The sequence below is a fragment of the Heloderma suspectum genome, chromosome Z (genome assembly GCF_057233095.1).
Source record: "Heloderma suspectum isolate Gila_16-S chromosome Z, 16-S_ref, whole genome shotgun sequence".
In the NCBI taxonomy this organism is placed as follows: Eukaryota; Metazoa; Chordata; class Lepidosauria; order Squamata; family Helodermatidae; genus Heloderma; species Heloderma suspectum.
In genome coordinates this window covers 6,986,827-7,000,398 of record NC_139476.1, presented here as the reverse complement: position 1 = coordinate 7,000,398, position 13,572 = coordinate 6,986,827, and the positions used below count along the sequence as shown (strand labels likewise).

The following is a 13,572-nucleotide window of genomic DNA, read 5'->3' as shown; positions in this document are numbered from 1 at the left end:
GCATCACTCGAGTGTCCACCTTCCTAAAACATTCGCCAGACTTTTTCTGAGGACCCTGATCTGTGCCACAGGGACCTCACTCCTTTTATGTGTGAAGACATGGATTTGTGTGCCTCCGTTATGTTTATATAGAAACGATAAGACTGGGTTGTCCCCCTTGAGAAGTAGTGGGACCTGGCTGGTGACAGGAGGTTGTCTGAGCACAACCTGAAGAGAAACGTAGAAGTGGTTGCTTGAATCTAGACCAGGGTCAGGGAGAGCTTCAGGGTTGTGGGACCTACATTGTTATTTTTTTACTCTCACTCTGAGCTCCACCGACTAGATCCTGGTGCAAAACAATGGCTTGGGGTGTTGGTGTTGGAATGTACAATGAAGGCATTGGGTGCCTCTGAGGTCAGCCCAGAAATATGTTTTCAGTCCCAACACTAAACTCGCAGTCTTTCATACAAAATTCCAGTTCTAGTCTCTTCTTCCCGTCCCTGTAAATTTGTTTTGGCACCTTAATTTAGAAGAGGAGAGAGGTTTTTTTTATTACTGGGAGCCTGCAAGCGTTGCCTGTAGATCACCCAGGGATCTACTGGTAGATCCTGATATACCTTCTGCCTGCCCCAGATCTAGTGTACAGCACAATGTGGCCTAGATGTCAGTCTGCCATAAAATCTCAACCTTGAAGAACAGAGAGAGAGGGAAAAGGGCTGAAGCTTCAGCATGCCAAGGTAGTTGCAGTGGGTGCCTTGGGAAGCGGCCAACAGAGGAGTGAAAGTTTACACTGCCTTGCCTCATCACAAATGACCCCAGGTAGTGTTGGGAAATTATTTAGATGCAACAAGCTGAGCATGTGCAGAAGGTTTGGCTACTGAGTGCTGAATGCAGAGCTGTCGTTTATGTTTTTCCATCCCCACCTTGGTCTTGCAGACTCTTTTAAGATCCAGTACATGCAGTTCATGGCCTACATGAAGACTCCTCAGTACAAGGCGAACCTTCAGCAGTTGTTGGAACAGGAGAAGGTAGGCCTCTTTCGAAAGGGATGCCAATGGATTGGCAGTAGATTCAGGGCAGGCATAAGGAGGTTTTCCTTGACGCAGTGAATAGTTTTATGCAATTCACTAGTGCAAGGTGTGAGGGTGGCCGCTGGCTTTGACATCCACAGTCATAACTTCTGTCCTGTGTCATCCACGCTCTCATTAGATTGTTCTGTTTCTTTCCTTTTTTAAAAAGGGAGGGGAGGATTGAACATAAGAACTGATAAAACTGAATGGCCCATCTTGTCCAACAACCCATTACCTACCATGGCCAACCAGGTGCATCCAAGAAGCTATCCCTTCTTGTTTGTCCGCAGCAGTTAGTAATTGGCGGTAGACTGCTTTTGGACATGGAGGTTCCTTTTAGCAACTGTAGCTAATGGCCACTGATAGACCCCTTTCTCCTCCATGCTTGCTGTCTCAGCCAGTGGCTTAGGTAGAATCAACACCCTTGTGGTAATGATGTGTCTGTCTCCCCCGTCCCCCTCTCCCTTCTAGGAAAAGAATACTCAACTGCTGGGGAAGGCCCAACAGTTGTTTACTCATTGCCAGGCTCAGAAAGAAGAAATCAAGCGACTCTTCCAGCAGAAACTGGATGAGGTACAAGGGAGGAGGGTGCTGTGTGTGTGTTTGTCCTCAGCAAGATGGAACGCAAAAAGGCTACCTGCAGACATGGGTCCTGGTGGTCTTCGTACTGCAGGCTGTGTGGTAGCTGGAAGTCCACGTCCCAGCCAAGAAAACAAGACCGGCTCAGTGTGTTTGAGTTCCATGCCTCAGGGATATCAGACTGGCAATTGGTCCTAACCCGAAACCAAGGGCTGAAATGAGATTGGCATTAATGGGATAGGCAATGGGATGAGAGCTGGTAGGCAAGCACAGGTTATTATAATCATGGGAGATGTGGTTTGGATGTTTTCTGCTATTTAGGGGAGGGGAGGTTTTTTGGCATTGTCACCAGGAATCATCAGACGTCTGGCATGAACAGGTGCGGGGAAGATGATGGGCTATGATTTAAAAGACCAAGGAATAAATTTGTTGGCCATGTGAGGTGAATCTAGGTAGCCCTGAGTACATTGCGCAGGAAACAAGCTGCTGCTGGCTAACTCTTAATTTGTTATGTGGCTTTTCTGCCTGAGAATGCCCAAAGCGGTTCGAACAAAAGACATAAGAAGAAAACAACACATAACGCCACCCTGGAAGCTTTGCTGAAGGGAGGCATGTAATGCTTGCAAACAATCAAATCAAATAACACAGCATTACAATGACAAACCAGGAGCAATTAATTTCATATCTGTACAATAGCATTACAAATTCATTGCAACTTACGCAGGGCCTGTCACTAAGTTGAAAATCGTAACATTAAAATGGCATTTCAGATTCATGGCACAGTCTCCAATACCAATCACTGAAATTAACACATGGTGTCAGATTTCAATATCAGTCTTTAGAATGAGCAGAAACCATGCAACACGTCACTTTATAAACCACAGTGCAATCTACCAGCAAAAACACACAAGGATCAATAATATTGGCTAAACCAGACAACAGAGTAATAGCCTAATCAGAGATGGCAGAGTATATGGTGCCAGAGCAGTGATTGGATACTTGTAGATCACCTGGTCCTTAACAGTGGTCCCAGCCGTGAGGTCAGGTACAAACTGCTCACACAGTTTCCCGGTGTGGCCTTGAAGGGCACATGGGCAAAGTGACAGTGCTTTTTTTAAAAAAAATGTGTCAAATAGATGCGCCCTGTTTTATCACTGGAACAGTATGGGCTCTAACCATATTCTCCAGTGTAGAATATTCCATATTCTCCATATTCTCCACTGGAGAGCCAGTGTAGTGTAGTGGTGAGAGTGACGGACTGGGAGCCGGGAGATCCGGGTTCTAGTCCCCACTTGGCCATGGAAGCTCACTGGGTGACTTTGGGCCAGTCACAGACTCTCAGCCCAACGTACCTCACAGGGTTGTTGTTGTGAGGATACAACGGTGAGGAGGAGGATAATGTAAGCCGCCTTGAGTTCCTTGCGAGAGGGAGAAAGGCGGGGTATAAATGCAATAAATAAATAAATAAATAAAATTCTGTCCTCCCCACCCCTCCATAGCTGGGTGTTAAGGCACTGACGTACAACGACCTTATCCAGGCTCAGAAGGAGATTTCGGCTCACAACCAGCAGCTGAAGGAGCAGACCAAGCAGCTGGAGAAAGATAATGGCGAACTCAGGAACCAGAGTTTACAGCTGGTGGGTGCTTCCAACTGTGTCTGACTGGTGTTTCAGCTTGTGAGAAAGGGCCTGCCTTGGTTTGCACAGCCAAACTGACTTGTGAGGCTTCTCCTTGGGCCTTGAAGTCAGTTGCAAATTCCCATTGTTTTTACTTAACTTTCTTGAATGCCTTTCTTAGCTGCCTTTCGAGACTGCGGTCTTCCCAAGGTGACTTGCAACCTAAGTTCTTTTGATCTTTTAAACCTGTTCCAAAGGCCTCAGGATGGGGAAGGGGCCATAGCTCAGTGGTAGAACACAGGCTTTACATGCAGGAGGTCCCAGGTTCAATCCCTGCCATTTTCACTTTTCAAAGGATCAGGTATTCAGGAGTGGGAAAGGCCTGCCTCTCTCTCTGCCTGAAACCTTGGAGAGCCACTGCCGGTCAGAGTAGACAGCAGTAGACTAGATGGACCAGCAGTCTCACTCTGTGTAAGACATTTTATACGTTTGGAAGCAAAAAATTACAGCTATGCTCTTCTACTTTTAGCCAGATGCGCCATAGCTCAGTAGTAGAGCAAGGTCACGCTGGGCCAGTTTGCACGGAAGAACAGCCCATGGTTTAAACAATTCATGGGCTATTAGGAATGAGCAGGAGAGAGTGGGCGTGCTGCCTGCAGTGCGCCAGCCACTTCCATTTTTAATCAACAACCTTTGTAGTTGTTAGAGTGATGTGCAAACCCGGTCTAATGTGTTGTTTAGGAACTAAACAGCCCAGTGGTTAACACAACAACAAACCATGGTTAACTACTGGGTTGTTAGGCCCTGAACAAACCAGTGCTCCAGGTCCGCATGTCACGATCAACAGCCTACAACCTGGCCAATAGTAGGGCTGTTGATTAAAAGTGGAAGTGGCAGGCAGCAGCATGCTTGCTTTCTCCTGCTTGCCAGGACAATCCATGGACTGTTTAAATCATGGGCTGTTGTTATATGTGAACCAGGTCCAATGAGCTTCATGGCTGAAGATTTGAATCCTGGCCTCCCTGGTCTGAATCAGACACTTGAAAGCAGCCTTCCCCAGATGTGTTGGACTGCAACTCCCATCATCACCAGCCAGCATCAGTGCCATGTTGGCTAGGAATGATGGGAGTTGCAGTCCAACACATCTGGAGGGCATCAGGCTGGGGAAGGCTGGAGTAGATTGTAATGAACTAAAATCAAACAGTCTCATGTTGTCTCACAGCAGCTTCCTATAGTCAATTACTGTAATGTACCCTAGCTTTATACTAGGTGAAGTACTACTACTTTCTTAGACCGCTGAAGTGTGCATCGTCTGAGCTGACATCTTTCCCTGTTTCCCTCTCCCCCACCATCCTTCCAGCTGAAGGCCAGATGTGAAGAACTGAAGCTAGACTGGTCGACGCTTTCACTGGAGAATCTGCTCAAAGAAAAGCAAGCACTGAAAAATCAGATTTCTGAGAAACAAAAGCATTGCTTGGAATTGCAGGTAGAGTGTGGACTGAGCGTAATACCCCATATTAAAAATCGCTGCTGATTCTCTTTGTACTTCACCCCCAGGGATTTGCTGGGTTGTGTTTGCTTGGAGGGTGTGGTTTTTCTCACGACACAGTGCTGGCAGCCATCTTATGGCTGTATCACAGTGGTGGAGAATTCCACATGAATGCTTGTTCTTTCTCCATCCGGTATCGTTGCAGGACTGGGTTGTTCTCTTTAGATGGCTGTCCCCTGTGGTGTTATTTTTCATGTCTTTCCTTCTCATGGGGGTGGTGATGCCGCTCGAGGTGTAGTGATAATTCCTCCCTGGTTCCTGCCCCTTTCCCTCCCCTTGCATGTTACTGGTGGATGGGGACTGCTACACTGTAAGTCTGCAACTCTCAGTACAATTACTTGGGAGTGAGCCCCATTGAAGTTAATGGGGTGCTCTGAATCAACAGAGGACGAGGACGTTGGTTCTGAGCTTGGTGGAGTGAGGGATCGGATCTGTCCCCTTAATTAAAGGGAGGCATTTTACACTCTTCTCTCTCCAATCGAGAAATGTACTCAAGCATTTACATGGCAGGCATGTGGTTTGAGAGCAATGCACTTCTTTGGTGCTGTCTGGTACTGCTGTGGTCGAGTGGGCAGCATGCTGCGCTGCAGCCAGGATTTGGGCAGTTTGGCAGGGGGGTCGCCTTGAAGCAAAGGGGAAAATTGCTGGTGTGGGGGAGGGTTGGGCGCAGATCTTTCCTTCCTCAGCAAAACTTGAGCGGAGGCAGGAGTCTCCCTCAAACCATGCGCCCTCCCCTCCTTGCACAAGGGAGGGAGAGAACACAAGCCCTTGCTCTTGCCCCTTCTCAGTGCCTTCATCATCCTGACTGCGCCTCCAGCAACTGAAAACAAATGCCCACAGCCGGTTTCTTCCGCTGTTGGAGAATATTGGAGAATTTCACAGGGAGGTCATGGCGCTCCTGTTCCATGGGCTGGAAAAAATACCACATTTTTTGTGTTTGGGGAAAACATGGGATAGCCTGGGGAAAATGGTGGGAGACACCCTGGAGGATAACGGCGTCATCTCAAGAGCCTGCAAACTTCTGTGACAGAGCCATCTCAGTAGCAGGATAAAAGCTCCATGTGAAGAAGCCCTTAGTAGATCCTGGCCAGGAGTGTATAAAATTAAAACCAAAGTTTCCTGGAAAAGGCTACTGGAAACGTTTTCTGAATAGCATATCTGAACTTTGTCTGGGGGTTAATTGCGGTCAGGTCACCTCAATCTTGTTGCTGTATATCAAAATTGCACTTCTCCTTCAGTGGTGAAGATTATCCAGGAGCAGAACCTTGCTTTGGAGGCAGGGCTATGCAAACGTCCATATAGCTTGGCCTCCTTCAGTGGGAGGAGCCTCCCTCAGTTCCAGTCCTGCCTGCTTCAAAGCAGCAAGGTTTGCACAGAGCTGCAGCTTTGTGAACTTTTGGTGGGGCGGTCATACTAGCAGCTGATTCTTATGGTGGTTTCAGTCATTTATTCATTCATTCATTCATTGATACATACATACATACCTTCATTTATTTATGTCCTGCCTGTTTTCCCCTTGCAAGGAACCCAAAGTGGCTTATCTGATCGGGAGAAGGAATGCTTCTGCTGCATATCTGTTGCGTGTCTGTACCACAGGGCTGGGCAATATGCAATCCTTGCTACCCCCTGCTGAGACCATCTCCGTCCCTGCCTGCCCCCCTGCTATGTTGCCAAAATTTGCAGTAGCAGCCTGAAAACTTTACCAGTTTGCTGCCAAAATTGCTGGTAAAAGGCCACGACAACCTAAAATAGACAATCTTGCATGTTTCAAAGTGAGATTTGGCCGTTTTAGGCTTCTGTAGCAGTTCACAGTGCTTGAAGCAAGCAAGATTTGGCTGCTTTAGGCTTCCTTAATAGCTTGCTGCTGATTTCGGTGGCAGACCAGCAGGGGGGTGGGTGGCATGTGTGTGTGTTGTGGAGGTGAAAATGGCCACTGGACCCCCACCATTGCCCACCTTTTCAGTACCTTATCAGGCCAAGGGTCCTGATAAGGCCCTGCAATGCCTCAGTGGTGTTGAGGGGTTCACGGTGCTGTCGCTTGGATTGCAGGATTCCACTATGGGTCAGATCTTGAGCCGGGAACTGGTGCTTCAGGTTTCACAGGGAAGCGAGGCAGGGATAGATTGGCACCACAGAATGCTCCAAGCTGGGCTGCTGGGGCTGGAAGCTAGACAAGGTTGCCTTATGTTGCTCCAACAATGACCAGAAAAAGAGTGAGCCTTAAGTAAGAGCTTGGCTGCCTTTAGGCTAGTTGGCCCCACTCCATACTGCCTGAGGCTTTGTCTCTTAAAGGGGCCTGGCCTGTTTTAGCATTCTCAGGCTGCAACAATGTGGGACTGCTTGTGGCATGCTGGTGTCCTCATGGCCTGAGTCTGAGGGTGGTAATGCGATCTCTGGATGTAGGGGAGCTGACCTTGGGGTCTTTCTGGAGAACTGGGTCCTGGGTAACCTTGGGAAGCCTTTATGTTGCTGAGTCTGCTCCCTGAACCATTAATTCTGGAGCCTGTTCTTTGAGGACAAGGGGTAGGGATCCTCTAAGGGTAAGAGTTCGACGTCCTGGTCCAGTGCCCCCTGGAGGAGAGAGCCACAACCCTTTGCAAGGAAGAAAAGACTTCCTGGGCTAGTTCTAGCAAGGCCAGCGAGCATCCTCTTTTCTGCTGGAAGCATGGCTGGCTCTCCTGCACGGCGGAGAAAGACGGTGCCAGTTGCAAAGGGGAGCAAAAGCAGCTTCTGCACCATAGAATATAAAGTGAGTGTCTCCGTAAAGGTGGAGGTGATGGCGATAATAAACCTCCTGTAATAATAACTGTTTTAATGTTTCTTGTTTCTGTTTTACAGATTAGCATTGTGGAGCTTGAGAAGAGCCAAAGGCAGCAGGAGCTTCTGCAGCTGAAATCGTACATGCCCCCTGACGACTCGCTGCCCGCACAGCCGCGCCACAAAAGCCACCTGAGCCGCGAGGCGGAGCCTGACCATGGCACGTTCCACCTGGAGCTGGAGTGCTCCAAGTTCCCTGCACCTCAGATCAACGGCCTGAGTCCTGAGCTGTCCATGAACGGCCACGCCACCACTTACGAGATCCACGGCGCGCTCGGCAGGCCCTCCTCCAAGCAGAGCACCCCTCAGTACCCAGCCTCTCACTTGGACCAAGATATTGTTCCTTGCACCCCAAACCACAGCTGCAGACAGAAGCCAGACAAAGCCTCAAGCTTGTCCTTGCCGGATTACACGAGGTTTTCCCCGGCTAAGATCGCCCTGCGGAGGCATTTGAACCAGGACCATCTAGGCAATGGAAAAGCAGCGCCCAGCGAGAACCATCAGAGGTGGGTGGTCTGGGTCACTGTGGGAAACTAGGCTGGCCAAGCACCCCCCCTCAGTGGGTTAGCCCTGCCACTCCTGAGAGGTGAATCTGTGCAAATTGTGCTCGCTTTAGAGCCATGAGGGCCCTTTCCCAGCCTGCTCTGAGACAACTTTGTGAATCACCACTTCCATTTTATCCCCAAAGAGGTCCAGGCAGGTTCTTTTCTCCCTAGCCCTCCCCAGGATTAGTCAGTTTAGGCAGGAGGGGAATTGGAAGTAATTGTTCTGCTGGCAGCAGAAAATTTGGCCAGCTGTGGAGGCCAGATGCCTTTCTAGTGAACAGAAGAAGAGCTGTGTTGGATCAGACCAAAGGCCTGTCTAGGCCAACATAATGTTCACGCAGCGGCCAACCAGATGGCTGGCGGAAGCACACAAGCAGGACATGAGCATGTGTAGAATACCTTCCCACTTGTGTTCTCCAGCAACTGGTATTCAGAGGCATGCTGCGTCTGATACTGGAGCTAATATATAGACACCATAACAAGTAGCCACTGATGACCTTGTCCTCTGTGAATTAGTCTAAATCACTGTCAGAGCACTACCTTTTGTGGTAGTGAGTTCCGTAGTTTAACTTTGCACTGTGCAAAGACATACTTCCTCAGTACTTCTTAGGAAATACTGAAGACACTGCCTTGAGTTTAATTCCTCAGAGGAAGACTTTTAAAGGAGCAGGGACCTCCAAGACAGGCCCCAGAGAGAGAAGCTCTCCTACCAGGGGGAAGCAATCCATCTGGAGCGGGGGTGTCATGTATTAGAAGTATGGCTTTCAAACTTTGTTCCTTCAGCACTTTCCATAAAGGAACACAAAGGAATGTTGATGATAGGACAAACATTGCAGGGAAAGATCAGGAACGGTGCTGCCCTGTCTAGCTCGGCTCAAAGTTCCCAGAAGCACTAATGTGAAGCAAGTGCATGTACTACCAGGCTGAGACAGAGTCAGGTCCAATGAAGCAAAGTCAAGTCTGGCTATGCAGGATGGCAAAGGTCTTTCAGGACCCTGGACAGCTCTTTTGTTGTTTTAACTCACTCAGCGAGAGCTGTTGTCTCAGTAACATGCAGAGGCCTTACGAAGCCTTATGAAGGCTGGCAGGACTGGAACTGCAGTTATCCCCATCCCCTCTGAGGAGCTTTCTCCTTCTTAAAGGGCCATTGTCTGATTCTGCAGCTCCTGGTGCCTATGGCATGGAGGGAGTGAGGACTGGATCAGGGGGGTGCCCTCTGAGTCTGAGGAGTCTAGTAATAAAACGTCCTCCAGCCTGTACGGTCCTGGAGTAACCTATCAGTAATGATAGGTTAGTTGATGAAGCCTCTTTCCCCTCTTAGTGCTCCCCTGAGCATGAGGGATCGAGGCCAGAGAACATGACAAGTGTGTGCTTTCTTGGAAGCTTGTCTGCCATTTCTGACTGTCTCATTGAAGAACAGATTGCAGTTTAAAAGCCACTGCACTGGATGAACACATCTGTCGTGTTTTTAAAAGCAAACAAACATGGAACCTGTCTGAGCTTGAAAGAGATGTGCCTTTTTCATCAAGACTTTGGACTAACGGGAAACTTTCAAAACTCTGTACCCTTTTTACTTTTCAGAACTGAGCACTTAAAAGAGAATGGCCTTACCTTTCCAAGCCCTACGATATCAAACGGCATAAAGATGAGCCCTCTTGAAGCCCGGCCCTCTTCTCCAGCAGCCTCACTGATTGCTAATGAAAAGGTAAGGAAGCTGCCAGATCCTGTCCCCAAACATCTGAGCACAGCCTTTGGACATGAGCGGTGATTACCAGTTGGAGATTTTGGGGAAAATTGTGCTGGGTTTCTGGAAACAGCGTGACTGGAGAGTATTGATGAGGTCTAGACTGGGAAACCACGGATGGTGTCCTGAACGAGAGACAACTTGTTTATCACTGGGGCTCTGTTGGCTCATCATGGTAACCCAGGAACTATGGTTTAATTAACCACAAAGTAATGTGATGGTATTTGCAGCCCATTTGGTCGTGCTTCAGTCCTCCCCTTCTGTGAGTGGGTAAACAAACCAGGAATGGAAATAAATAAATAGTAAGGCTTGTATTATGTCTGAAACTGGGATTAAGGTTTAAGTGTGCCCAAACAAGCTGGGATTTGTAAGCCAGCTTTAAAACCAGGGTTTGAAATTGGCTGATGAATCCTGGCTTGTTTGGGAGCACTAACTATGATCCCAGCTTTGGCTGCAATGCAAAGTTAGCCCTTTCTGGCTTTTTTGCCTGCTTGTGTGAAGGGAGGAATGAAGTGGGATCAAATGTATTTTGGGTGTACTAGCACACTGCTCACATAATGGTTCATTAAGCCACAATATTCCTGGCTTACCATTATGTGTGAGCAAGCCCTGTGTCTTTCCTGGTCAAAAACAGGTAGGGAAAAAAAGTTACGAAATTGAATTCTACGGCTGGGGCTGGGGGTCAGAATACATCTGTTTTGTAGAACTTTCACTTTAAATGGGCATCATAACCAAATGCCAAGTCATGAGCAGTTTGCAATACAGAACAAATAAAATGGCACAGATGTCATCCATTTAACTTAGCAGCTCTGTCATAAAAACAGGTGTAGATGTGAATTTTCCTGATCTCTAAATCATGCTAGGATGTGGAAAGTGTGATGTGGCCTTGTTGGCTCTCCCATCCTCTCTTCCATGGCTTGCTTTAACCATGGTATAGATAAGGAGTGGGCAATACGTGACCCAGGGGCCACATACACCCCCTACCATGGCCTTGATTGAGTCCCTGCTGCTGCCACCCACTGCTGAAATTTGGCAGTGCAGTGGCTAAAAAATTGGTGACTTGCCACCAAAATTTGGTAGCAAACTGCTACAGAGACTCAAAAGTGCTAAATTCAGTTTGCTTTCAAGCTAAATGTGGCCCTCTTGAGTCTCTGTAATGGTTTGCCACCAGTCCTTTTGCCTCTGCAGACAGTTCAGTGACAGGAGTTTGTCTCCCATGGGAGTCCAGGGACTGGAAATTGGCCCCCAGACCACCCAAAGCTGCCCACCTCTGGCATAGATACATGTCTGCATTGGTGTGAAGAATGGTTAAGCTGAACTAGATTTCCTTGTCACTACAGTTTGAAATTCCACTTCAAGCCCTGGTTATGTGGGCAATCACTTGGACCTTCCTTCTCTTTAAGATCCAATTTAAAGTTCGATCTTCTCTCAGATTGGCAGCTAATATGGAGAAGGCTTTCTTGAAGCTGGCTTTCAAGTTTTGGAACCAACTGCTTATGGAGTGCCTCCACATTTGGGACCTTAGGCTTTAGAGGCCTTCTTTAGACGGATTTACTGTGGTTAATGTGCCTATTCAGTTATATTGCTTGCTGTAGGTATATATTACCCTGCATTTCCTTCAGATGGTTTAGTTTAATTTAAATGTTTGTTCCCCACCTCAAGAATTTATGACTAACAGCAGGCTGTACGTTTTTCGAACTATATCACGCTAGCCGTGGTAACTGTGGCATGGTTAACGTCTATACAGGCACAACACTGACCTACAGCTAGAGTAAACCGTGGAAGACAGAGCTCGCTGTTTCCCATTCATGTTTGGAAACTGGGTTGATTAAAGTTGCACTGGGCACAAGTCTGTGGTCCCTTTCCCTGCATTTTTCTTGTCGTGAATGGCTACTGCCTCTAATGGACACTGTTCGCTTGCCAGCGAGAACCAGTACATGGTGCAATATGGCCTAGCTGCTCTTCCGCCATACCCTTCCATCTGTGTACCTCACCGGTGCTGGCACACAGTTATGGAAATACTTCCCCCTGCACTGCAGTAGTTGCAGATGCTGCTGCGAAGTGTAAATGCTTGGCCTTGTAAACCCTTCAGGCGGGAGTGATTGTCATTGTGTTCACATGGGCCCCTGCTAGAAGTTTGATCTGAACAACAAGCCGTGCGTATGTGTGTGTATTTGTTGGCTGGCTGATGCACTTGACCATGTCTGCATCTTTAAGAGTACGTGTTGGGATGGGGCAGTGCTGGCAACTCTTAAAAACGTCCCCTTGCCCTAAGCCCTTGCACGGACAGCCGCGGCCTGGACACGCCGGCCGAAGGCGCAAAGCTGCAATTTTGGCCTTGTCTGCTTTGTGTGTTTGCAGGCTTTGCGCGAGAGGACGTCAGTGAATAACGGGGAGACGATCACCAGCCTTCCCATCAGTATCCCCCTCAGCACAGTCCAGCCCAATAAGCTCCCTGTTAGTATCCCCCTGGCCAGCGTAGTCCTACCTAGCCGTGTTGAGAAGGTGGTGAGTACGGGTGCTTTTATCCCCCCCCCCCTGCCTTGCAGTAAAGACAGACTGGAGACAAACCAGCTTGCAATGCCCTACAGCATCTTCTAAGTGTGCTTGTGAGGACACGCAGCAGGCATCCCTCACAGATAGTTCTGCCTCTTCAGTCGCACTTGCTAAACCACTTCCATTTTATCCTCGTGGATCTTACTTGGAATCCGATGCATAGCACAGATTCCTAAGGATTTCCACTCTATATTTTCTTTTTTAAAGCACCCGCTAGTCTGCATTGATTCTAGAGACATGCCGGCATTCTACCAACTGGCTTAATCCAGTAAGTGGAGTGCTGGGTTTAGGGGCAGAAGACCCCAGACTGAAAGCCTTCTTCATCCGTTAAACTTGCTGAGCAGCTTTGGACCAGTCTCTGGGTTTGTCGTTGATATTTTTAGCCTGTCCTCTCTCAAAGAGTAGTTGATCCGATGGAGTTGAGTTTGTCCTCTGGAAAGTGTCGTGCAAATTAGAATAGCCCTGTGGGTGGTGGGGGTTGTATCGAAGACCCCTTTTCCTAGTTGGGAGGAGCTGTAGCTCAGTGGTCAAGCCCCCGCTTTGCATGCAGAAGGTCCCAGGTTCGATCCCTGGCATCCCCATGCAGAAGAATCAGGTAGCAGCCAGTGATGGGGAAGACAGAGGAGACAATAGTGGGCTGCAGGAACAAACAGCTTGGCCTGGTGTCAAGCCGCTTCCTGCGTTCCCATCTAGAGGTGGAAATGTCTCCTTCTGGGAAGGCGGGGTCTCAGTGTATTGAAGTGTATCTAACACTGTCTTTGTGGCTGCTGTGCCAGTGGTCTAGACTCCTACATAAGTTAGGAGGCCAAACTGTATCTTCCCCAGCTGACGTTTATCGCACTTCTCTTTCTTCTTCCAGAGAAGCACACCTAGCCCTGTCTACCAGAACCGAGATTCCTTTTCAACACTTGAAAAACAATTTGGTGCTAGTTCTCATAACGGCATTAGCAATGCTGCTGGCAACAAGCCACTGACTTTGGCTACCTCAGGTGAGTCCCCCCGCCCCCATGTGTTCCCACTTGGATGGGTTTGAGCACACAGTGCATGCTAGGTTCAGAAAGAGACGTGTTCTCACCCATGGAGGAAATGGACTCTGACTTGAACCTCTCTCGCTGGA

General features: G+C 48.4%; 1 protein-coding gene across 4 annotated transcripts in view; it reads left to right on the top strand.

The window, feature by feature from the left end:
• Window positions 1–13,572, top strand: part of DOT1L (DOT1 like histone lysine methyltransferase) — an 89,466-nt gene that overhangs the window by 59,339 nt on the left and 16,555 nt on the right. For 3 of the 4 annotated variants that reach the window (XM_084826142.1, XM_084826141.1, XM_084826140.1), the window contains exons 16-23: window positions 916–1,007; window positions 1,521–1,622; window positions 3,128–3,265; window positions 4,605–4,730; window positions 7,632–8,116; window positions 9,737–9,860; window positions 12,261–12,407; window positions 13,315–13,444. In XM_084826142.1, coding sequence (XP_084682268.1) covers window positions 916–1,007; window positions 1,521–1,622; window positions 3,128–3,265; window positions 4,605–4,730; window positions 7,632–8,116; window positions 9,737–9,860; window positions 12,261–12,407; window positions 13,315–13,444 — 1,344 coding nt within the window. The remainder of the gene's footprint in view (window positions 1–915; window positions 1,008–1,520; window positions 1,623–3,127; window positions 3,266–4,604; window positions 4,731–7,631; window positions 8,117–9,736; window positions 9,861–12,260; window positions 12,408–13,314; window positions 13,445–13,572) is intronic. The other variant, XM_084826143.1, reaches the window with a different exon arrangement.